The 26983-nt window shown below is 35.6% G+C and overlaps 1 protein-coding gene across 2 annotated transcripts in view; it reads left to right on the forward strand.

Annotated features, from left to right (window-relative positions):
• The window catches only part of LOC308654644 (acid-sensing ion channel 5-like), a gene marked incomplete at its 3' end in the record, with an annotated part of 108013 nt that overhangs the window by 76445 nt on the left and 4585 nt on the right, over window positions 1–26983 (forward strand). The window contains exons 1-8 of one of the 2 annotated variants that reach the window (XM_081304334.1): window positions 5070–5124; window positions 7994–8300; window positions 14931–15168; window positions 16447–16572; window positions 18513–18662; window positions 19978–20125; window positions 22872–22928; window positions 25474–25642. In XM_081304334.1, coding sequence (XP_081160460.1) covers window positions 5085–5124; window positions 7994–8300; window positions 14931–15168; window positions 16447–16572; window positions 18513–18662; window positions 19978–20125; window positions 22872–22928; window positions 25474–25642 — 1235 coding nt within the window. In that variant the 5' untranslated portion in view covers window positions 5070–5084. Of the gene's footprint in view, window positions 1–5069; window positions 5125–7993; window positions 8301–14930; window positions 15169–16446; window positions 16573–18512; window positions 18663–19977; window positions 20126–22871; window positions 22929–25473; window positions 25643–26983 lie in introns of those variants that run through there. The other variant, XM_081304333.1, reaches the window with a different exon arrangement.

Genomic DNA, 26983 nt, shown 5'->3' on the forward strand with positions numbered 1-26983 from the left:
TCCAATTTATGTCTCCCAATAACTTTTGAAAGTCATTAAGTGATTTGAGTTGATCTACTTGTATTTGAATTTTTGGTGGACAGACCATGGTTGAGGATAATAGAACTCCTAAATAATTAATTGGATGATTTAATTGTACTTTATCTATTGCTATCTCTAGATTATAATTTTTTAATAAATTTGTAATTGTGGCATAACATTCTAGCAATGTGTTTTTATCTTTATGTGCCAATAACACATCATCCATATAATGAAATATTTGTAGTTCAGGATTTTGATTTCTAAGTGGCTGGATTGCTTTGTTAACATAAATTTGACACATAGTTGGACTATTAGCCATCCCTTGAGGGAGTACTTTCCATTCATATCTCTGATCAGGACCTTCATGATTTAGTGCAGGGATAGTAAATGCAAAATGTGGACTATCCTCAGGATGAATTGGAATTGAAAAAAAAAAAAACAATCTTTAATATCTATAGCTAAAACATACCAGGTTTTTGGTAAAGAAGACAATTGGGGAATCCCTGATTGAGCAGGTCCCATAATAACCATCTCATTATTAGTGGCTCTTAAATCTTGCAATAATCTCCATTTACCAGATTTCTTTTTAATGACAAAAATGGGAGTATTATGGGGAGATATGGAAATTTGTATATGTCCCTCCACTAATTGTTGTTTGACCAGGTCATGAGCTACTTGTATCTTTTCTTTAGTAGGGGCCACTGAGGAACCCACACTGGTCTTTCTGATTTCCAAGTAATTTTGATTGTCTCAGTTGCCCTTTCTGAAAACCCAATCCATGTCTATTTATTTCTTGATCTATTTGAATTGGTGCTGTTATACCTTGTTCTCGTTCTCTTAATCTTTTTTCTTTCTTAAAACCTTGTCTAGCCCTAGCAGTGGGCGCGTTAGGATTGATGTTATTTGTTAATGTCAAACCTAATTGATCTAGGACATCTCATCCCCATAAATTTATAGGAAGATGATCCAATACATATGGCTGTATAGTTCCTTCACATCCTTCAGGATTCTTCCAATCTAATACCATTGTACTTCTATGGGGATTAGTTGCCACTCCTAGGCCTCGAAGTGTTTGAGTGGCTTGTTGTAATGGCCAATGTTTTGGCCATTCTTGACGAGATATGATGCAAAGGTCAGCTCCTGTGTCCAGTAGCCCATTAAATTCATGTCCTTGAATATTTAGTTTTAGCATGGGGCGAGAATCTAAATTTAAAGAAAGCATAGCCCAATCCACACCTGTGGAGCCTAATCCCCTGGAACCTCTTTCTACAGAACGACTGGAAAATTTATCATGCAGGCTGGGTATTATTAATAACTGTGCTATTCTATCTCCTGGTGAAATTACTGATATACCTCTTGGAGAACTAGCTATAATTTTTATTTCACCTTCATAATCGGGATCAATTACCCCAGGACTTATCATAAGTCATTTTAGTGTAGAAGAACTGCGTCCCAATAATAAGCCTACTGTTCCTTTGGGAAGAGGTCCTTTTACTCCTGTGGGAATGATTTGAACTCCCATCTCTGGAGTTAGTACTGCTCTGGCGGAGGCGCAGATGTCCATCCCTGTGCTCCCTCTAGTTTTTCTGATGAGGGATTTAATGGATAATGTGTCCTGGGCACTACCCTGATGGTGTTGCTGGGTTCCTCCATTGCCCTGTATATTTGTGGTTGTGGGCCCCAGAGCATTGGGCCCCCCTGTCTATTTTTTGGCAATGGAGCCTGATGCCTTTCTCCACAATATTGTGGGTAAACACTTGGTCCTGGTCTGTTTTTTGATAACGGAATACCCTCTATGGTGGTTTGATAATGGCATTCATTAGCCCAATGTCTCCCTCTCTGGCATCATGGGCAAATACCCAGTATTCTACTCCTTTGATACCTAGCTTTGTTAAACCCTCCTCCTATGGGGCAACTCCTTTTAAAATGTCCTGTTTGTTCATAATTGTAGCATGTTTTTGGCCTAGCATCTAAAGCCTGTTGTACTGCTGCCAAGACTTGCCCTTGTTCATTAATGTCTCTACATAATTTAATATATGTGTTTAAATCTTCATGTCTCCATGGTCTAATGACCTCTCTGCAGCAACGATTTGCTTGGTCATAAGCCAGTTGTTTTATAAATGGCCTTGCTTGTTCTGTATCCCCAAAAATTCTGGAAGCTGTTTGAATAAGCCTATCTACAAATTCAGCGTAAGGTTCATTATTTCCTTGTATTACCTTAGATAATTGTCCTTGTAAATCTCCATGCCCCTGTAAAGTTTTCCATGCCCTAACCGCATCTACAGCAATTTGTGTGTATATGCCAGGATCATATTCAGTTTGTTGCCATTGACCCTCATAAGGTCCTTTTCCTAACAACATATCTAGATTTCTTTGAGGGTAACCGGCTGCTGCATTTCGCCTAGCTGTCTCCATGCAAAATTCCTCATTGGCAACCTTACATAACAAATATTGTCCTCCATTTAGCACAGATCAACACATGTTAGCCCAATCTGCTGGCGTCATGTCCAAGTTGGTAATGGATTCGACCATGCTCACAGTGAAGGGTGCTTGCGGCCCATAGGTTGTTACAGCCTCCTTTAATTGCTTCACTGTTTTGAAATCTAAAGCATGGTGAATTCGTTGCCCTCCTGCCTGATCAAGTACAGGGCATGCTAATCTTCGGGATCCTGCCTCAGGATTCCGTCCATCAACTACGGGAGTTGAGGGCCACTCAGCTGTAGATGGAGCTGTTGGTTGAATTACGCCCTCTGGTGATAGAACGGAGTTAGTAGCAGCCTCTTGTTGTAGCTCCCCCCCTGATGGTTGTTTATCCTTTAAGCTTTCTTCCTTTAAATTTTCCTCTGTCTGACTAGCTTGAGAGACCTTCTCTTTTGCTTGACCTAACATGTTTTCTACCATAGTGTGGACCTCTAACAATTTACTTAACAGTCTTTTGGTTTGTTTTTTACTAATTTCTAATCTACTATAAAGGTAACGCAACCCAAGAAGATAACATAAAACAAAACTGAAACAGAATGAAACAAAAACGGAACAAAAAATCGTTGTATCAATTTTCTCTTTCTCAGGGCCGAACAACTTCAAACCTTGAGGCAACCATTTTTCCCAGTTTGCCTGAGAAAGTTCTAAGGATAGGCAGCTTGAAACAAAAACAAAATAAATCAAAACAAGAACACATTGTTTTTTGAAATGGTCACCCATTCTGTCGCCTTCCCTCAGGGGCGAGCAATTTTACTTACCTCCAAGCTTCAAGTATCCCCCACATGGGCCACCAATTGCTGCAGTCTGGCTGGGCAGAAAATCACGAGCCACTCAAACAGGAACAAACTTTATTTTTGAAACTGCCGCCAATGCCCCGTACGCTCCCCAGAAGATATCTGACCGACCCACGCGGTGTTCTCCTGGACCCCAACAGGAAGTCCCTCCTCCAGAATTCCCTCCTACCTCACTTCCCCAACCAGTGGGAACTGGACAGCAGGAGTCCAATATCCATATGAATGAGGATCTTAACATAATCATATCATCTCAATGGCTTGCTGGTGTCACCTTTCAACCAAAAATGCCATGCATCATATTACTTGGCTGTGGCTCTTAGCAGTTGACAATTTGGGCCAAGAATAAAAAAGTGAAAAGAGTCAATGAAGTTTTAGCCAATTGCACTTCTGCCTGAGCTTTGGTTAAATGACAAAGTGTATAGGGTGCAGTTTTGGGAGGTTCTGTGGTGGTTTTCCTCCTTGGGAGCCCCAGCTGCCTCCTATCTCTTTGTTTCTGTATCTCTAGCCTGGCTGGCCCTTTATGGACTTGTCTTATTTCCTCCCAGCAGTCGCCAAACTTAAAGCAACTAATCACTCTTCCCCAGAAGTTCAAATGGCAGATAACCAATTGACAATGAGGCTACTGAGCATCCCAACATATAACTTCATGCATCATAAAGACTCCACCTATGCTGGGGAAAAATGGTGGGAAGAATAAAGGAAGACAGACAAAGCAAGGAAGATAGGATGGGGAGGTGAGTTGCTTGTTGTTCCTCTAAGGAGTACCTGAATTCTGAGGTTTTATTCCAAGACTTATAGCTTAAACCCAAAGGAGAAATGTTTCAAGGAGAAACTCATATATTATGAGATAGACCCCATTCCTGATTTAGAGAGTTGAGGAAGTCCCTCCACTTCAGCTTAGTTTGCCTGCATGTAAGGAAAATTTTCAATGTAAATCACTTGAAATTTTGGAATTTCCAAATATATGTAAAATATATGTAACCATATCAATAATAGTTAGATCTTTATATTATCATGTTAATGGAAAAAGCTGCCAAGTACAGGTGCATGCAGTTCCTGATATGTGTCAACAGATGGCACCATTTATACACAATAATACTCATTCTCCAGTTTATTACTTAATATAAAATTCTAAAATTCTCAAAAGGATTAATATAAAAAACTCAAAATGATTAATATGAAAAAAAGAATTAGCATGTTTAGTTAAATTTGTATGCTCTCTGTATTCATTTCTTCCAGAGGTAATGTTTCCTGGTCTTTTCCCCAGCCATTGGCAACTACTTCTGTTACAAATAGCTTCATCTGATACTAAGAAAGAAATGTCAAGGGAAAGATACTTTTCCCAGAATAAACACATTTTTTTCTTTCTTTTTTTACCCCACCAGATTTTGATTCAAAGTTGTATAAACATAAAGATAGAGACAGGAACTGAGGAGATTTACAGATTGACCACTTAAGTACCTGCCTGGTTAGAGGCCACTATTAATCTAGACATTTGACAGGGATTATTCCTTTATTTATGAGAAAATGATTTCCTAATGTTAATTTTTAAAAATTTCCCTCTATGATAGCTTCTCATCAGTTCATAAAGTCCCAGAGCTGATTCAGTCAACATTTTTGGTTTGTAGATTATGTGCTTTATGAGGCACAACATAGCAACACAAATATTTAAATTGCCCCCACATTTTACAACCTCAACCTCTGTATTTTATATAAAGGCCACAAAATGAATATTGTCATAATGAAAATTTGATACACCCTGAGGACTCCTGCGTACTGAAATCACAAATGGAGCAGACGGAGAAACCAAAAGGATATGCTGAGAAAGGTAGGCAAAGAGTAAAATCCTCTGAACAGTTACAATTTTCATTCCTAAAGGCTAAAAATAAGCAAAGGGAAACGGGTTTTTTAATTCATGTAGGAAATTTGATTTTCAATATTATGTGAACATAAGTAATATAAGTTTTTGAAAATAAATAATAAGAGTTTTACTCACTTTTTGTATTGAGAAACTCAAATTTGTATTGAGAAACTCAAAATTGTTTGAAAATATCATTATATGTTAGAACTCAGTTTTGTTTCTTTCTTTTGGTCTCTATTTGTCGTGTGCTGCAAGTTTCACTTTTAAATCCAGTACAATTTGTATGATGTTCCTTAAAATGATTCTGTGGTGATCAATGTTCTATGCCAAGCCTACCTGAAATACTTACACAGGACATACTTCAGTCAGGAGAGGAAGAAGTTTCTGCTTTGTGGATTGGAGGACAATTTATTTAACCAATTCTGATCTTCCTGACAGGCATACATCACCTTATTTCTTCACTATTCTTCTAAAATAAAAGTGTTGCAAAAACTTTTACTAAATCCCTATTCAATAGCTGAGAACACTTCAGTAAGGCTAACCCAATGGTAAAGGAGTAGATCTTTATTCAATGAGCTGATTTTTATTTTATTTTATTTTTTTTATTGGTTGTTCACAACATTACAAAGCTCTTGACATATCATATTTCATACATTTGATTGAAGTGGGTTATGAACCCCCAATTTTACCCCAAATGCAGATTGCAGAATCACATCGGTTACACATCCACATTTTTACATGATGCCCTATTAGTGACTGTTGTATTCTGCTACCTTTCCTATCCTCTACTATCCCCCCCTCCCCTCCCCTCCCATCTTCTCTCTCTACCCCATCTACTGTAATTCATTTCTCTCCTTGTTTATTTTCCCATTCCCCTCACAACCTCTTATATGTAAGTTTGTATAGCAATGAAGGTCTCCCTTCATTTCCATGCAATTTCCCTTTTGTCTCCCTTTCCCTCCCATCTCATGTCAATGAGCTGATTTTTAAAAGCAAACTTGAAACTAAAAATAAAAATTAAACATTACTACAAATAAAACTTTGCCTTTCCAAGATAATGTTTACCAACAGCTATACTTTGCCTGACCAGTTACTGGTTATTAGACTACTTTTCCTTTTCTGGTAACTTTAATCCCTATAATAAGAAGAATGCAAGTTGCCTAGAGACTGAGTTGACTTCTTATCAGAATGAGTTCTTCATTGTAATTAATGACTAAATAACACAAAGATCATAATTAGATTTACCTTTCTAATTAGTAACAACAATGACTTTTTTTAAACTGCCAGTTTTTCCATGGGACTCTGTCATATATTTTATATAGATTGCCTAATTTGATACCAAAAATAATATTATATAGGTATTGTTATTAGATTTAAGTACAACTTCAAGCTAATGATATTAATACAAATTTTCCTGCTCAATGCATAATATCTTTAAAATTACAATAAAATAATTTACAAATGTCCAATCACTATACAGTTCATGTCCAAATGAAATGGGCACTATTAGAAAATGTTGATAATTAGTTTTTTTATGTATATTTACATATCCCATAACTGTACAAAAATTTAGTTTATTAAATGCTAAGTAGAGTTTGCAACCTTTGGAGAATAGATTAATAGTAAATAGTTGACTAAAATAATATTTTTGAAGCAAATTATACAAAAGTTAAACATGTTGTGAGCATCTTGTGACAATTAAAAATCAATTTTTACGTGAGAATTTTGGGTGGATTCCAAAACCCAGGATATTTTAGCTTTTACTGCATCACCACTAAACTAGTAGAATAAAATTATCAAATACTGCTTAGTACTGATCATGGTCTAGGTAATGTGCCAGCCATCTCCAAGTATACTTTAGTTAATACAACAAAGTCATGAGGTCAATGCAATTGCTGCCATTTGATAGAAGAGACATGAGGTTAAGAAACTCAGCTGAGGTCATGCAGGTTGTGAGAGGTGAGGCCTCTGTCAGAAGCCAGAACTTCCCATTGCAAAAGCCATATCATTCTCTCAATTAAATAGCACTCTTCCCTCAGCCAACAGTGTCTTTTCATCTTCTACTGAAAAGCAAAAACAAATTAAACCAAAAGAAAATTCTGAATGTTACCTATTGTCAAAAATATCTAAATGCAAACCTCAGTAGTCCCTTCCAACTTATGTCAATAAAAGTATTTGATTAATTTTTGATAGCACTGAATGGATGAATTCACTTTCTAAAAAGATAGAAAATAGATTACATAACTAATGATGCAATTTTAATTTAAAACACTAAATAACCAAGAGAGAAATAAAATAGTTCTTTACCAAATCTTACAAAATATGGAAGTTGCAATCACCATAAATTACGACATTGTTGGACAAAGATTAATTGAAGAAGTGACTGTTTAGAGCCTCACTTATTCTCAAAATCAGAATGAGCCTGATTTTTTTTCATGACATCTAAAGGACCTTGAGATTCACTAGGGAAAAACACAATTTTAAAAATTCATCCTAATTTTTAAAAAGATTATTGTTTATTGTAAGCAACCAATTCAAGATGGATTGATTTTGAAGCTGCAGGTAACAGTAATGTTATTAACATCTTTGCTTTAACATTGGGTATTCTTTGAATAGCATTAGCATATTTTCATTAGACCTGACACTTAGACTTCTTGACTTTTGAATAAATCACTCAATGAACAGGACATAGAATAATAAAAAGGAAAAAAATAATGACAAGGAATAAAAAGAATAGCTTGATCAACCACTTGTCACTTGTGTTTTTCACAGATAGCATTAAGGTTTCCTAACTCATGACTTTTTTGTTTAATTATATTTTGGGCAAAATCTTAAGGACTCTTAGGAAAGATAAAGCTGTACCTTTCAAAGAAACCATTACCATCTGCCACTGACCGAAAGAAGTTTGACCATGACTTCGCCATCTCCACTTCGTTTCACGGGGTGCATAATATTGTTCGGAACCGAAGCAGAATTCGCAAGGTGATCTGGTTGGTGGTGGTGCTGGGCTCCGTCTCACTAGTGGTGTGGCAGATCTACAGTCGCTTGATCAACTATTTCACATGGCCAACCACAACATCTATTGAGGTTCAATATGTGGAAAAAATTGAGTTCCCGTCTGTGACATTCTGTAATTTAAACAGGTAAAAATTATTTTTTTAATAATAATTGGTCCTCATAATTTTGCTAATATAACTCTGAAAGTTTTCTTATGCAGTATGCCCCATATGTAAATCCAAGGAAATTCTTTATACATAAGAGCACAAGTTTAGGGAAGTAAAGAAACTTATTATCTTCTTTCACTTATTTTTCTTATTGCTTTCCTTCCTCCACAATTATATGCTAGTATGTAGCAAGCCTCATGGTTTAAAAGATGTAAAAGTCTTCATTTCTGCACTTAACAATTTTTGTCATAAAAAGGGGAATATGAATCATCGTGATGCAAAAATGATGACTGCATGATGCAATAAAGGTACATGTGAAGCTCTGAACGCACAGAAAACAGAGAGGCAGTTACTACCTGGGGTATGGGTATAAGGAGGACTAGAAGATCCTAGGTGGAGATGAGGAAGGACTGAGAGAGGTGACAGGCATGGAGATATGAAAAATTCTCTTGTACATATGATGACATAGTCAATGTAGCAGACACAGGACCAGCTGCTCTAGGTTGCACAGGGCCCTGAGCTTAGAAGAGCTTTACCCTTGACTTTACACTCTGCTTTCTTTCTTGAGTCCTCCACTGTAGCTCACTGCAGAAAGCTACAATTCATTGACTGCACCAAGTCTGCTGAGAAAAGGGAAGTTTCCCCTATGAGGCCTGCAGCCCTGTAGCTGCCTGTGGTGAAACTTAAAAGATTACAAATAGAATTTTTGCGTAGGCAGAGGAGCTCCTTAAGAACCCCCACTTATCAGCTGTTTGACCATGAAGAAGTCACCTAATCTTCTTAGCTTCAGTTTTTTCAGTGTATCAAGTTACAAATCATCTGCTTTACACACTTGCCATTATAGCAGAGTAGGTGATATATACTTCATATTGTTTTATTTTGGGGGGTAATTCCAGGAGAGGTGCTCAATTTTCTAGTATGTGATACAGCATGATTGTGTGACTTAGTATCTTGAGAACTTAAGGTGTATCAAGATGTCAAAAAGTAAAGGTAGATCAATCCTCTCCCAAGAAAAAGACTTTCAGTACTCACTACCTGTTTTAAATGTGCTCTAACAAAGTTTGTTTTCAGCAACCCTTGTTTGAAAGCAAACGTAGATATCACTTCCAGAAGTACTATGTGAGGGTTCCAGATTCTCTCTAGGGAAACAACCATGACCGACTAGTGAAAACTACTTTTAAAAGCAACATTTAAAGTATTTGGAAATATTTATTCAGGAACGTATGCTATCTCGGTAAAAACAGGCAGGATCTTCAGAACTGGAACCACACACCTGTTTTCTTCCCCCTTTTTATCTCAGAATGACAGAAAATATACTCCAGCTGGGTTTTACTGACAGGGCCTTAGTTCCCCTCAGCTCCTAGCCACAGGCCACAGTGTGCCCCCCGGGAGGTTCAGGCTGCCAATATGACTCATCCAATTCAGCTTTGTAGAGAGTAAATTCCCAATTGCAACAACTTACAGTTGGGGACACTCTTCCTCTGTGTGATTCCCATATACACAGTGAGGTTATATGAGGGAGACCCTCACTTTCACCCAAGCCTGCTTTTGTGGAGGTCAGAAGAGGAGAGGCAAGGTCAGAAGACCACAAGTCACTCCCCGACACAGAACTTGTAAATATTTTTCCTGGAAGGAGAAGCAGGCCAAAGCTCTCCCTAAGGGAACGGATTTTTTAATTGAGTATGATGAGGTTCAAGTCTAAGGGCACACTTAAAAACCAGTGTAGCCAGGAGTGCTAGGGCTTACTTGAAACCCCAGCAACCAAGAAGACTGAGGCAGGAGTATGGCAAGTTCGAGGGCAGCCTCTGCAAATTAGGGAGACCCTGGCTCAAAATAAAAAGGGTTGGTGATGGAGCTCATTGGTAACACACCTCTGGGTTCAATCCCCAGTGTGGCAAAAATAAAGAAATATTAAAAACAATATATATTTTGGTGGTAAGAAATTAAGAGGAACTTGATAGCTTCATGAGAGCAACAAGCTAAATCATAATGTATCAGTGATAATCTAGGAAAGAAGAGCCCATCTAAAGTCAGAATAACTCTCAAAGTCTGGTCCCAAAAAGTACCCCTGCAAATTTAATCAGATCAGACTATGGAGAAATTTATGCCCAGAGTATTGGTAAAAACAGCAAAGCTGGAAACGAGTGGATCCTAACAACTACTTGTGCTCCCAGCAGCGGTAGATAGCTACCCAGGTAAATTAGGAACACAGTCAGATTAAAATAAACCCTAGAACAAGAGGGTTTATTTCTCACTATAAGCACCAAAGTCTATTCAATAGATTATTTTCTAATCCTATCCTCCCCTACATGACAAAATCATTTTAATAGTCATGCAACCAAGTGATGACAATGTTCTATATACCTTTATTGCAATAAAAAATTTTAAATGAAAATAAATAATATGAAACAAAATAAGGGAAACAATGCACTAATATTTTCTAACATTAACATATCTTTAAAAAGATATACTTTTAATCCTGTGCAACAATTGATAACATTGTATTTCCATTTTTCAGATTTTTGGCAAATTTGTCAATTACTTCATCCAAATTAGCCTTCCTTACACTATCACTGTTTGATAAGGAGAATAATCAGATTCATTAATTTAGCTTCACTCATACTTCATCCATTTATTTAACTATCTATCTAACTGTTTATTTATTTATTTTGTGGCACTGGGGCTTGAGTCTGAGGGCATTCTACCACTAAGCTACATTCCTAACACTTTTTATTATTTATTTGTAAAATTTTCAGACAGGTTCTCTTTAAGCTGCCCAAATTATCCTCAGACTTGCGATCCTCCTGCCTTAGCTCCTGAATCATTAAGATTATAATCATGTGCTACTGTGCCAAAGCCAGTAACAGTTTATTAATGAATACTACTTTAATTTTGAAATGTTTCTTTCATGTAAAGCAGTGCCTATTAAAATAGGAAAACAAACTCATAAAGATGCATTTGTCAAACATTCATTAAAATTATACTTCACAATAAATTCCAGAAATTGAAATATTCCATGCCCTTTCAAATACCTCTGTGTCAAAAATTTCCACTAAAATATCTTTGCCACAAAATTCACAATAAATTTCCATTATATTTTGTTAAAATTTCTGAAATATATTTTCTTCTACTAAAATAAGAGAAAAAGACAGATGGAGTGAGTTCTGGTATAAATTAATCCATTGTTTTAGAACGAATAACTTCTGTCACTGTATTTTTATAATCTGTGGGCTATTTTCCTTGGTTCAAATCTGTGTGAATGAAAAAATGTGTGGGTATGCATATTAAAGGAGTTTTAACAAAAGTAAAATCATACCTCTGATACAAATATAAAATAAATGTGTCAAAGATTTTGTCAGTTAATGAAAGAATTAATAAAATGCTGAAATTGGTTCAAAAAGGAATCTAAAGAACAGATATTCTTCCCTATTTTTCACTCCACAAAATTTTCTGTAAAGTATAAATTTCTTGTTAATACACGATACACCTGAACCTGGCTTGACAGGGCTCAATGAAAGTCTGAGTCAGGCATCAATTTTCATATCAGATGAAATTTTGCTTTTGGATCATATAATTTGGGGAAGTGCATTTATAACCATTAGTTTACATAAGAAGAACAGATCTAGTCTAGTTATTAGTTCACCATTATCAATATAATAGAAATATTTTAAAAGGACATTTTTAAATAACATCTCTTTCAACAGTTTTACCTATTGTACTTACACCTCCCACAAATGTGGTAATTCCCTCATTTCTCTGCATAATGGTTTTGACAAGAATCTATTGAACTTGATGTGAGGGAGGACTACCTCTTAGCCTATGCAAGATTCCAAAGTTGTAGAGCTTTGGAACAGATCCCTGGCACCCTGTCAGTCATTCAGAGTTAGGAACTTGAAGTATCTTAGAGGCCCATCCCTCAATACAGAGTTAGCCCTGCACTTTTCTCTCAAATCTATTGCTAATCTAAACTTGATTCCTGAAAAGATCCCCAGAAATACTTTCGACCATGAAAAGTAAGATTACTAACTATGCTAAGTTAGAAAAAATTCCACCATGATATAGGCTACCGAGGAAGGCAGAGGAGGTTATTTATAGGTTTTTAAGATGTGGACTGGCTTTATGAGAATTAGAGCTGGTTATATAAGGCACATAGGTGCTTATCATGAAAATAGCTTCTAATCTCTGAAATATGATGTTGGTGTAGAGTTTTGTTTTCTTCTTTCTCTTTTTCTTTTTTCTGTTTTGTGGATACCCTATCTTGACCAGGAAAGAATTAATCGTGGCTTATATTAGAAAGAAAACTTATGTATGTACAAAAAATAATATAAAGGAAAATGAAAATAAAATATAAGATATAACCATAATGAGATGTCAACTCATTCTAGTAAGAACAGGTACTAACAAAAATACAAAAGATGATACATGCTGGTGAGGATATGGAGAAAAAGGAATCCTTACCCACTATTGGTGGGAATGTAAATTAATACAGCCATTATGGAAAGCAGTGTGGAAGTTCTTCAATATTGAAAACAAATCTACCATCTGATCCAGCAATCCAACTACTGGGTATTTCCCCTAATGAAATGAAATCAGTATGTTGAAGAGATATAAAAAAATCCTCAAGTTCATTGTAGCACTACTCACTATGGCCAAGAGATGGGAATGACTTAAATGCCCATCAGCTGATAAAAGGATAAGTCAAATGTGAGGCATGGACACCATGAAATGCTCAGCCACAAAAAGAATGAAGTTCTGGCATGTGCTACAGTGTGGACTGAACCAGAAATCATGTTAAGTGAAATAAGCCAAGCACAGAAAGAAAAGTATCCCATGATCTCACTTACATGGAGTATTTTTTAAAATGATCTCATGAAGATTGAGAGTAGTTACCAGATTCTGTGGAGAGCATGGGGGAGGGAGGGATGAGGAATGGTTGACCAGTGGGAACTAAGTCACACTTAGGAAGAAGAAGTTATGGTGTGCTGTTGCACCAGAAGGTGACTGTAGATAACAATAATGTAGTATTTGAAAATGAGAGAAGAAAGGTTTTGAATGTTTTCTCCATAAAGAAATAACAAATGTTTGAGGAGATAGTTATGTTTAACCTGATTTAAACATTACAGAAATTTACAAGTGTTGAAACATCATGTTAATCCATTAAAATGTATAATTTTCATGTACCAGTTGAAAACACATGTAATACTACTTTAAAAAAAGAAAGCAAAGAAAAAAAACTAATGTAGAAAATAAAGGAGATCCTTGAATGACACACAAACCAGAGACCACTTGACCCTGTAAACTTGCTAGGAGTGGACAACATGTTCTGTTCTAGGCTTCTTATCTGTTGGAAGAGACAAGAATCTGTTCAAGGTCAAAATATATAATATCCATGAAATTCCCAATTATATTTTGAAAGAAACATAAGGCATGCAAATAAAGAAGTCTATGTAACTATAAGGCAGAATTTGCTTAGCAAAACTAGAGTATTTTAAGGTAATATGGTGGTTGGATTAAGTAGATCATTTCTGCTTTGATTGCCAAGAGGACACTTAGACAATAATGAGACATTTATTTAATGAACATTTACTTAACACTTATTATATTCCAGGAACCTGTCTAAAGGCTTTCAGAAAAATAATTAATTTATAACGCATTGAGGTAGGTTATATTAACGGGTATCAATTTTACAGTTGAGAAAATGAAGTGGTAAAAAATGAAGAAATTTGCTAAGTGATACCATTAAGTAGCAGTAACAACCAGAACTCAAAGAAGAAACAGCACTGCTAGGAGTCACATAGAATAAACAATTCACTGTGGGGGTAAGCCCTACACAGTTGTAGGCCTGGTTAAGTAGCCTTTGTAAATCTGTTGCTCCCGTTTCTGGTGCTGGGCCTGCTCTGGGCAGAAAGAAAAATGGATGTGAAGTGGAGAAAATAAAGAGGAAATGGAATTATGTGCCTATTGTTCACCACCGCCAATCTTCATGGCCTGAGTGACTCAAGAGAAATTGGCACCTTCACCAAGTTGCACTGTCTCACCTGACTCAGCATTTGATGTGGTTGAAGGGGAGTATACAGGACAGGAAGAATTGCCATCTGGCTGCTGCTCCATTCCAGCAAGTTGAGTTGGTAGCTAAGCTATCATGTTTTGGGGTTCCTCCCCTATAATGCACTTCAGAATGTAGCCACACACATACAAGGAAGGGAATACTCAGAGTCATAGTGACAGCTCAACTAAGCAGATGTAGAACTAAGATATGAATATAGCAGAGCTGGGATTTGAACCCAGGAAATATGGCTTATGAATATTTGTTCTACTTTCTCAACTCTGCCTTTGAAGGAAGAAAGAGTTATGTTTAAGATCCATTAGGATTCATTCAGACTACGGTGTGAAAGGTATTTTAGGGGATTAAAAATGTATACTTAAATACAAGATAACATGTACAGTGTGTTAAAGAACTTTTAGGAATCCAATTGACCTGAATGTCTTGAAAATGTGAAAGAATGTAGAAGATATGAAGAAACTGCTAGAGTCCAGATGTTTGGTTTCTGTCTTCAAGATTGTTCCAAGTCTTTATTTTTCTAATGGTTACCTTATTCCTACTAATAGGTTCCAAACAGCTGCTGTCGCCAAATTTGGAATCATTGTTTTCTTATGGCATACTGTATCCAAAGTTCTCCATCGTCAGGAAATTGGTGTCAATTCTACTGGTTTTAAAGAGGCTATTGATTTTATTGAGAGTCACCAAAACTTCAGTGTCACAGATTTTATCAAGAATAATGGTTTTTATCTCAACAATAGCACTTTGCTGGCATGTGAATTTTTTGGAATACCATGTGGCCCAAAGGTAACGATTTGATAGTTTATCATATGATGAAAATAATAAGCTGCTTTTTGGTACTATTTCATATTGAGATAAAGTTTACTTGCTCATAACACATGTAATTCTGTTATCATCTATGAAATTAATCTACATTTAAGATAAAAAGTAGAATATCTGGAGTCCGCTAGTAAAGAGATTTGAAGGCAACTTGGTCCCATATTTTTTCTCCACAGCCAATTCTGAAAGCTGTGTTAAAGGAGTCTAAGTAAACTTCACAAATTCATAGTTCTGGGGTACAATTCCTTAACCTTTTGGTAGAATACAGTAGACAAACAGAAATGATTGAGAGATGGCTGTCAGAGATGAAGAAATTGACAAGAGATGTCCTATATTCATCTTAAGGAGATTTTTCTATCTTGCTTTTTACTTACCAATATATTTCAACTCACAACCAGGAAATTTTGTACCAGAAATGAGTTTTTCAACGGCATATTACAGAAACCCAATTCTGGTAAGCTGAAAAGTACAAGAAACAAACTGGTTTAATTGGGTATTCCTAGAGGAGGAAATAGGTTCAAAAATGGTACACAAAGGGACTACAAGGTTATCCTGTACTTTCTATCTTTGTTTCTGTCTCCTAACACAGGTTGGCTTCTTTCTGTATGAGTTCTCCCTCCATAGAGCCAAAATGGCTAAAGGGAACCCTTGACTTTCATTACGATAGGCTAGAGCTCCAGTTTTCAATGCAGTAATCCTATGGAAGATTGATTAGCTCTTATAAGGACACATGAATTCATGAACCAATCACCAAAGCCACAGGGTCAGGGTCAGGTACTGAGATCAGCTCAGCTTATCACATGCATGCTTCTATGGTGGCTGGAGGAGGTCAAGGGTAGATAATGTGATTGACATCTCTACCATAAACATATGAATGAAGGACAGATGATTCCTCAAGTATGGATTATCAAAGTGTTCTTCACCAGCAAAAGCATGTTTCCAGAAGCCTTGGTAATAAGGTAGGTAATAAAAAGAAGTAATTTCTTAGTAATTTCATAAAAACATGTTAATTTTATGTGAAAATGTCTCATTTAAGGAATAACATGCAAATTCACAAATATGTATGAAAGAGAAATAAAAATTATTATTGAGTACATACATAAGTCACCAGAACATTCTATCTAGTATTTCTGTATTGTTTAGACATGATGATTTAAAAAAAAAATGTATGGCAATTTAAACCTTAGGAGTGATGAAAATACCCAACTGATTGTGTTTTATTTGGTTCATTTTTTTATATTGGAGGACTTTAAACATGTCTTCACTGAATATGGAAATTGCTTTACTTTTAATCATGGTGAAAATATCCAAGGATGGAAAAAAGTGAGTGTCTCTGGAAGAGGCTTAAGCCTGATCTTCGATGTCAATCAGGTATTGAATTTTCTTCAATCTAGCCAGGATTCCAAACAAATAAGGGACACATTTTTTTTTTAATATTTTACCCTGTCATTATTTCTGTTTTTATCAGTTCAGCCTAGTGTCCTCTGAGTTCTATGTAATAATTGACTTAGAGATTAAAAAGACCTAATTTTGAGTTTTAGTTGTCCTACTTATCTCTGTTAATGTAACTCCAAGAATTCTTCTTGCCACAAAATAAGGAAACCAGAGATTTCTAAGTTGCAATGTATAGAGTTAATTTAAGATGACTCTATGCATTTAAGAAATAATTTTGGTTAAGATTTTCATGCAGTATATTTTAGAGAGGAACCATATATTCACATTTGATAAATCATAGAATCTGAATCTGGAAAAATTGATGAGAAAATAATTGCTATTCATATATTATAGACTGGACTTTGCTCAAGTCTAGTTTGGGAAAGTTATAGTTGGACTAAGACATTTTATGAATCTAGACCTCAGAGTCAGGTGTTGAGACTCCTGAGAAATGCAGTGGTGATGTCTTCAAGAGTGCCTGGTATAGCTCCAATTCATGGTTGATTCTCACTTTGTGTCTTTCGAACCTCTTCCACTATTACACATTTAGAGGTTTTCTACTCTGTAGATTTATAAACGAGGATTATAAAATACTTATAGGTTAGAAATTCAGAATTATGCAATCAATTAATGGCAAAGATAACAAATAAGCCTGGTCTCTTGAATCCCACCAAATTATATAATCTCCTAATTGACATAAAGGAAGTCATTGGCTAGTTTGTTTATGTATGTATGTATTTACTTTTGGTACAGGGAATTGAATCCAGGGGTGTGTAAACACTGATCAACATCCCTAGCCTTTTTATTTTTTTAATTTTATTTTGAGACAGGGTCTCCCTTAATTGCTTAGGTATTCACTGAGTTACTGTGGCTGGCTTTGAACTTTTTGCCTCAGCCTCCATTGGCTACTTTTAAGGAATTTCTGTTAAGATACTTGTACTCACTTTTTGTATCCAATTAAAGATATTTTTATTTATGTCCAAATACAACACTGCACACTACAATGCCCCTTCCTATAAATATATTTTCATGTCATTCAAATATTAGCCCTGAGGTCAGTTCAAATATTAATTACAAATTTTACAACCTAAATGTCTTACATAATTTCATAATCCAAATAAAATATACATCTTCAATGCAATGCTGCATAAGTAATCAGCATTGAGATATTTTTCCAGACTTGCCACTTAACTGCTTTTTAGAGGGTTATAACAGCCCCAGGAGATATAGCGTTCTGTGTTGTAAATAAAATATTAAGCCTGTTTATTAAAGTAATTACATAAGCAGTTATTCACTGAAGAAAAAAATCATCTTATCCTCAAGTTTATTCTTGGTACTACGTACAGCCTAAAAGTACAACTAATGACAAAGTCACTGAAAATATCATCTTAAATTTCTTTATGGGGCAGAAATTTTATATCAAAATAACTCTAGTGTTACAGAATCAATGTCAACCTTCACTAACATGGGAAAATAAATTTGAATTTTGAATAAGGACAGGGATTTTAATACCAAAACAAGTGACAAAAGATTCTCTAAAACACATGAATCAAAGAGAACAGCCAGAGAAAGCAATGAAATGGTAGCTGGGGAGGAGAGCAGCAGTGGAAATCAGATTATTAGCCATGACCAGGGTCCCAGCTTCCATGTAGGGTGAAAAGTAGAAAAATGCAGAGGTCCAGAGCTGTGATTCAAACATGGAAAGTATGTCATAGCCATTTCATTTTCACACCTTTTATATAAAAGAGATTGAATTGGGATATGAAACAATTGATTTTACGTAAGTCCAATACCATCATGAGATTTGATGAAACTCAAGCTGTGTAGAACTGATCTAATTACTCTGCAATTTGAGGAAACGTGTATTTTCATTTCAGGAGGAGTTTACTGATTCCCCAGGCCTGGGTTTTGCTGATGCTGGGATCATCTTTGTTATTCACTCACCCAAGAAGGAGCCCCAGTTTGTTGGCCTAGGGTTGTACTCTCCCGTGGGAATGCACACTCGGGTAACAATCCGCCAGTTGAAGGTAAAGATGGGACAGAGAATGAATTAATTTTGTAAAGAGTACTTTTTCACTAGAAATCCTTTTCTTTGTGCTTTTAAACCATGGTGGGAAATTCCAAAGTTTTAATTACGTTCTTTTCCTCTATCTGGAGACAAATATACAGTAAAAGCAATGAATCTATACAACGTAAGAGAAAGTTGGGAAGCCTATCCAAACCAAGGTGACTGAGCTTCATTAGAAATTAAGAATGAGGATAGCCAGGAACTGGTGGCACACACCTGTAATCCCAGCTGCTCTGGAGGCGAGTTCAAAGCCAGCCTCAGCAAAAGCGAAGTGCTAAGCAACTCAGTAAGACCCTGTCTCTAAATAAAATACAAAATAGTACTGGGCATGTGGCTTAGTGGTCAAGTGCCTCTGAGTTCAATCCCGGGATCCACCTACCCATGTGCCAAAAAAAAAAAAAAAAATGAGGATAGACCTAAGCTGCTGTGCTGAACTGTGTGTTCTCATTGGAACTATGTGGGAAGGAGAAAATAAAAGAGACAAGTTCAGGCAATTTTGGAGTTGGGGCTGGTCCGCCAGGTTTCCATTTTCCAGCCACTTACAGTCATATATTTCCTTAATTATATTTATGAGTTTTTCATCTCTTCTCTTTTGCAGTTGAGGAGGGTAATACTTCCCTTTCATAAGTATATGAAGCTTAAGTGAAGTAACAAAAAGAAAATACTAGCTTTATTGGCTGGCATATAATTAGTGCTCAATAAAAGCTTTTTTGTTTGCAATTTTGGTTTTGTGGTTGGGCTTTTTGATATGCTAATATAATATTTACATAAATGAGTTTTTTTTCCTTGTATGCGTCCTTTTTTGAATGATTAGTCTGCTGATATTACAGATTGGCATTTGAGAAAAATGTCAATGAAAGACCACTAAAATCTTCAGGGTCATTCAGGTTAATTGGGTAGAAAAAACAGGCAAATGTACTACATTTAAAATCATCATGGAGCTCTGAGAGAAAATTTTAAAAGTGTCTGGCCTGGTACCATGGTGCATGTCTGTAATCACAGAGGCTCTGGAGGTTGAGTTAGGAGGACTGAAAGTTCAAAGCTAGCCTCCGCAAAATTGGAAGGACCTAAGCAATTTAGTACAATCCCATCTTAAAATAAAAAGGGCTGAGGATGTGGCTTGGTGTTTAAGAGCCCCTGGGTTCAGGTCCAATCCCTGGTACTACCCTGTCCCCCAAAAAACAAAATTAGTGTCTGCTGTCTCTATAATGGAAAATGGGTAGAATGACTGAGATAAATCTCCTGCTGCAGCAGGTCTTAATTTTGATCTTAAGACAGTTCACCAAGAATACCCTTGGGGAGAATGCAAGCCTAACATCAAGCTCCAGAATTTTCATCACTACAGCACTTATGGTTGTTTGAAAGAATGCAAAGCCCAGCTCATAGAAAAGCGATGCGGATGTTTGCCTTTCCTGCTTCCAGGTAAATAAACAGTGACCCTCCCACACTCAATTATATTTGCTTAATTTGATCCTTAGAAAATCAATATGTAATTAAATTGTTTTCCATTCTGGTGAAATTTTATTCTGGAAAATCATTCACTTGCCAAATGTAATCTCAACTGATAAATTTGAAATCCTGGAGTCATTGCAGAGATTTAGGGAAAAGAAAATTGTGTTATCAGGATGGGTCCTATATTCTTATTCCAAAGGTTAAAATTAGATGCTCTCAAATATTTAAAACAACTACATAGGGGTTTTCATAATTTGAAAGAAAAATAAACTCATGTATGTAGAGTTTTTGACCCTGGAGATTTCTTTGTGAGCGTAAAGGTAGCTTCAAGCCTCCTTTGCCTACAATTGGAGACATTTCCAGGATCAGGGATATGAGGCAGGCCTTGAAGAAGGCAGGAGAGCAGGATGGTTATGAATCAAATCCAATTATGAGGCATCTCAGCCTCACAATTTCTGATCTAGGTGATCTTGACCAAGTCATGTAACCTGTCTATGCCTATAAAATGGGGAGAAGGTTTTTCCACCTTATAGGGTTGTCTCAAAGATGGAAAAAGCATGTAAGTGGTTTTAAAAGTGGCTGACACGGAATAGAATGGAGTCTAGATAAATGCTGGGCATTTTCATTCAGTTTCTTCACCTTCCTCCTGTAGCATCTTCATGGAGATGGGGGCTGGAGTGGGGCAAGACCTGTTTGGCTATACCAGTTTGCCATTATGCACTCTTTCCTTCCTCTCCCTCTCTCCCCCTCTCTTCTTCTCACACACATACACAAAGACTTATAATAATGCTGCCTCTTATAACACGACTATGTAACTGGCAAACTTCTCCAGGGACTTCAAATCATCGTTTCCTTCCTTCTTTCTAGAATCTAGATGACTGATCTCTAAACATCACCCACACCCCCTGCTCCCCCCCAAAAAAACTGACACTTTATAAAACTTCTGTCTCTGGCTCTGATATGCCATTCCCAATTATATTGGAAACGTTAGTGGAGATAAGTCTGAATTGATTCATGCTGCATGATGTTTATATTTTAAAATTTATTATGTTTTAAAAAATACAAACTGAATAATTAATATGAATCAGCAACTAGGAAAGATGCTGCATAAAATACAGAGCATGGCATCTGTGTGAACATCAGGATGCATGAAGTGTTTACAGGACTATCATGTGATTTGGTTAAATCCTCACATATCCCTGCCTATACTTACAGAAGAGAAAACTGAAACTTATAAAGTGAATTAGCTAAAGTAACACCATTAATAATTTGAAGAAGTGCAACCACAAATCAGACAGGTAGAAAAATCTGAAATTATGTGTCTTTTATACTGCTGCCTCTAATACATACATCTCAGTATTCCATTGTAACGTGGGAAACTGATTAGCTTATAGTGTTATACTAATTTTATTTATTTATTTGTTTATTTATTTCTTGGGTACCAAGAATTAAACTCAGGGGCACATCAACCAATGAGCCACATCTCCAGCCCTATTTTGTATTTTATTAGAGACAGGTTCTCACTGAGTTGCTTAGTGCCTTACTTTCGCTGAGGCTGGCTTTGAATTTGTGATCCTACTGTCTCCCTCCTGCGCCATTGGGATTACACCATGCACCACCTCTCTTGGCTTGTTATATTTAAATATGATTGAGAAGCGCAAGTTTTGTGACATTTGGCTGTTCCAGATTCCCTGAGATATGAGTTGTTTCCAAAATTTCATTGTCTCTTATCATGGGAGAAATATTATTGTGAAAATTAAGGAACAATCTGGAAAAATCATTTTTTTTACTGACAATGTCAGAGGCAGATATTCTGTTTTTCACTTCTGGCAGTTCCTTCACAAAGAACACTTTCTTGTAGTAAGTCAAGCATTTCACAAATTGTTCACAATTTCTAAGCAGACAATATCGTGATTTTCAGGATTATTGAATAAACACTGTGGCTAACCTTAGAGACCACAAGGGTTATAGCAATAGAGAAATATTAAAGTTCAAAGTCTAAGGATTTAGAATCATCCCAGGGATAAAACTCAGTTTGAATGTATATTGATTTTGTTATTTGTCTCATGATCCACAAAAGGTGCTTAACAAATATTGGTACTTTTCTGCCTCCATCCTACCCCTAGAAAGACCATCAAGTAAGTTTGTGTGTGTTGTGTGTGTGTGTGTGTGTGAGAGAGAGAGAGAGAGAGAGAGAGAGAGAGAGAGAGAGAGGGAGGGAGGGAGGGAGAGAGAGAGAGAGAGAGAGAGAGAGAGAGAGAGACGAAGAACCAAGAGATGATAACTCTGAAAGAAATTTTAAATTATTATTTAAATATTATCAATTTTAAATTATTTAATTTAAAAATTTAAAAATTTTTATTTATTTAAAAATATTATTCCCACTTAAAGTTTTAGAATTGTCTAGACAAATGGAAAGAAATAATAAAAAAACTTTTCCTCTCAACATTAACTTTCATTGGATCCTAACATTTTTTTCATACTCACATTACATAAATATCCACATGCATGGATGGAATCGTTGGATGATTGGAGGGATGTGGGTATGAAATGTATTTTTGCATTAGGCTGCTTTATTTTATAAAATGCAAAGTTCTAGGGCCTGGAGGTGTAGCTTAGTGGTAGGGCATGAGGTCCTGGGTTCAATTGCCAGCAGTCAATCAATCAATCAATCAATCTATAAAATAAAAGTAAATATATATTACTTGTTTTTAAGGAAATGGGATAGAATGTGACCTACAAAAATACTACAACTGTGTTTCTCCTATGCTTGGTAAGTGGCTTAATTTTTGTTTTCAGGATTTATATTAATGTTACTTAGAGTAATATAAGACCCCAAATCATAGTTTGGTTAGCCCAAAAATAAAACAGAAAATAGACAATAGCAGGGAATTTTTGACATTCTTAAACAATTTACATAAACATAGACAAACCAAACAAAACCCCTCTGATTCCAAGGAATATGCCACTGAAATATACACAGAAGCCAAGTAACAGCACCAGTGTTCTGGCTTTTATTTTTAAATCTTCATGTCGTTTTTCAATTTTTGTAATTTTAAAATAATAAAATAGACTTACATTTTTACATAAGTAAAATATTTTTGTGAATAGCTTAAATATTACCAAATAGAAAATAAATTATGTAAAAATCAATAGAAGCTCTATCCCTTCAGGAATTATTCTGAGAATCATTCTTTCATTTATTCATTTTATTATATGTTCACATTACATATGAAATTTTTACATAAATGAAATCGTAACTGCACACACTTTATTTATTGGGAACAGCTTCTTCCTAAATAGCCTTTTATTTTTCTTACATACTTGTCTTAATTTTGAACCAATGTTAACATTCTTATGGGTTCCTCCATAACTTTCTCCACATATATAGATTCATATTTATGACCTTAAATCATTGGTTGTTTACTAAATGGAATCCTAATACATATCCTTTATGAAAGGTGGTTTTCTAATGCATTATGGAAATATCTCCAGCATAGCAGGAATATATTTAACAGCTTCTTTTAAATAATTGTAAAATATTTCAATATATCAGTATGAGTAGAAAGGATCTTATATTTTTCTATAGCCCACAAGCTAAATGTGCAAAGAGTTCAAATTATGTTGCCAAATTTCTTCCAATTTCCCATCCCTGTTGGAGGCTGAAGGGAGAGCTGGTGGTGGTGGTGGGGTGTTGTTACTCCCTGTAAGCATTTCTTCAGGGATTGTTGTGGGATGACAGGGTCACAAATGTGTGGGGAGTGTGTGTGTGTGTGTGTGTGTGTGTGTGTGTGTGTGTGAGAGAGAGAGAGAGAGAGAGAGAGAGAGAGGGAGAGAGGAAGAGAGGGAGTATGAGTGTATAAGAATATTTTAGAGTATGTGAGCATGAGTGAAAGAGTGCAAGGGTATGTGTGCGCATGTGTGAGTGTGTAAACAAACATAGTGACAGTGTGAATGTATGTGAGTGTAGGCAAAGAGTGATGATTTTACTAGTAATCTTAAAGAATAAGAGGACATATGCAAAGTTACACACCAAAGGAGTATCAGTGTTAGAGAATGGAAAACAAGCCCAAAGGTGGCCCCTGATCAAGGGGTTTTGGTGACAACAGGTTCACAAGAACAAAGGTTTTCTGCATTAAAACCAAGAGAAAAAGGTGAGTCTGAGTAGAGACAGGGTGAGGAGCAGTGAGAATGGGCTCTGGGAGGTGGTGCAAAGGAAACACCTCCTCCAGAGTCCCCCTCCCTCCCCCCAGACACACGTGCATTCATGGTTTGGTGGAACTAAAGAAGGACAGAAGAGAATCTAGTGGCTGATTGAAAAGTTACTGGTCCACAGAAATAACACTCCAAACACCGGCAACACTGTCTCACACCATTATGTATTGAAACAAGATGAATTCATTTTGTTCAAACAAGATGAATTCAGTTTAAACCCAAGTCATTGGCTTTCGTGATTATATTTGAAAATTCCTTTCAAAGTGATACAATGTCACACACACACACACACACACACACACACACAAAAAAAAAAAAAAAAAAAAAAACTTTTGTGCAAATAGCTGATATTTTATGGAAATATACCCAGACATTTGCTGAAAAGACTTTATTTCTAATGAAGGTTCCAGTAACTCAATGAATTCAAAGTTAGCAACTCTTTGTGTCCTGTCTTCTTTGCTGCATTAACAGTGAAATATAAACACCATTTGTTAAGAAAGTAGTGACAATATCTGATACTTTTTATTTTTTTATTTTTTTTTCTGATGCATATCACTTTTAATGTATTAAGTCCTCAATATACATATCAATTAGTATCTTGCTTTTTTATGAAAGCTTTATTGAGCTATAACCCATACACTATATAATTCACCTTGTCAAAATAAATTGTATTTAAGTAACTCACCGATGCTCAGCATATTCACAGTTGTAGAACCATCAATCCGATCAACATTAGAACTTTTTTCTAACAAAACTCCTGTCCCTTTTTAAAAAATTAAAAATAAAATTAACATTGGACTGGGGTAACATTGGACTGCTCTGTGGTAGAGCAAGCTTGCATAAGGTCCTGGGTCCAATCCCCAGTACTTGGGGATACACACACACACACACACTTTTATATATATGTGTGTGTGTATACAAACACACATATATAATCATGTGTATACATATATAAACATATATATGTATATATATATATATATATACACACACTTTATATATATAAGCATATAGAAACTTTTTTACATTATTTATTTAAAAAGCTCTGTTCTCCCCATTGTGAAATATTCTTCCCTAATATACTGTCCTAATTTGCATTTCAGACTACATTGAATTTAAGGGATTATGTACAATGGGAACCCACAATTCTAGCTGCCCTGTTTCTTGTGAAGAAACTGAATACCCCGCTACCATTTCTTATTCATCTTTTCCAAGTCAAAAAGCTTTAAAATATCTTTCCAAGAAGTTGAATCAAAGGCAGGATTATATCAGGTAACCTTATTAGTCTCATAAATCATTCATTTTTATCTTCATTGAAAACTTCAAGTCTCAGGAAATAAAATGCTGATCAATCAAGGGAGGGAGTGGCTTACAGAATTGAATTAATAATGACAGCATAGAAATTTATCAGTAGGCAAGATCATGTCTTTCATCTCCTTACTTTAATTGTGTGAAAATCAACTGATACTTGCTAAAAACATTTGCTCAGTCTGTTATTGCCCTGGACCCAGGAACTTCTCAATCTTCTGCCCTCTCCTGGTGCCTTTAGCTCTACCAAATCATGAAATCGTGTCCCAGAAAAAGGGCTCTGCTTGTTGATGTCATTTAGGAGGTACAGGATCACAGTTTCATCGTCCCAACTGGGGAAATAAGAATGCTAACTAATATCATTTTGATGCCTAAAAATATGGAAATTTCCTATCTTTATATTTTATAGTTTGAATCTCTTAAGAACTGTGTAAGGTAAATTGGAACAGAAATTACTATTGTCATTGCACAACGGAGGAAATTAAAGTACATTCTGATTCAAGTAACTGACCTATCAATGGCACAGAAAGCAATTATGCTTGAAAACTTATCCACAGGTCTTTTTCACAAAGATACCAGATTGCAGTTTCCCTGGTCAACTGAATATTAAATTCTCCAGTTGTTGCTCTTAGAAATTATAAATGAAATTTCTTATGGATTTCTTGATTTTTCTTTTAAACAATGGAGTAAACTTAACATTTCTCTTTGTTTCTCATTTATAATTTTTAGTCCTAGACCTGAAACAATGACAATTGCATATTGGTATTTATAATTTTATCTATTAAAATAATGTAATACTAACTAATTTAAACTTGATTTGTATTGCACACTCAAGTAACTAACTTTTGAAAGCATGTTTTGATTCAGCTTTACCTTGGAATTTATTATAATTAAAATAAATTTTTATTAATTTTAAAATTTAAAAGTTCAACCATGTAAGTAGACAATAAAATTATCTTTACAAATCAGAAAGAAAAATGTATTTGTATCAAAATAGGGCTCCTGGGGTATGATTTCAAAAACTTAGCATATTAAATGATAGAGAGGTAGAAATTTGCAATTAGTCTTTATTTATAGTGCTGACTTCAATACAGATATCTTTTTCTATTTCATTTTAATATGGAGAACTGATTCATTTATAGTATTATGTATGTTATATTTAAATACGTCTTAGATGATCTCAGCTATTAGAGATCTCCTGAATTTCAAAATTATTTAATTTGCAAAGAATGTAGGCAGGCATGATTTTGGAGATATACTGGTGAATCAGAAAAGAAATCCATGAATTCAACAAGATGATACTAG

Source organism: Spermophilus citellus (assembly GCF_964194105.1).
Source record: "Spermophilus citellus genome assembly, chromosome: 8".
Lineage (NCBI taxonomy): Eukaryota > Metazoa > Chordata > Mammalia > Rodentia > Sciuridae > Spermophilus > Spermophilus citellus.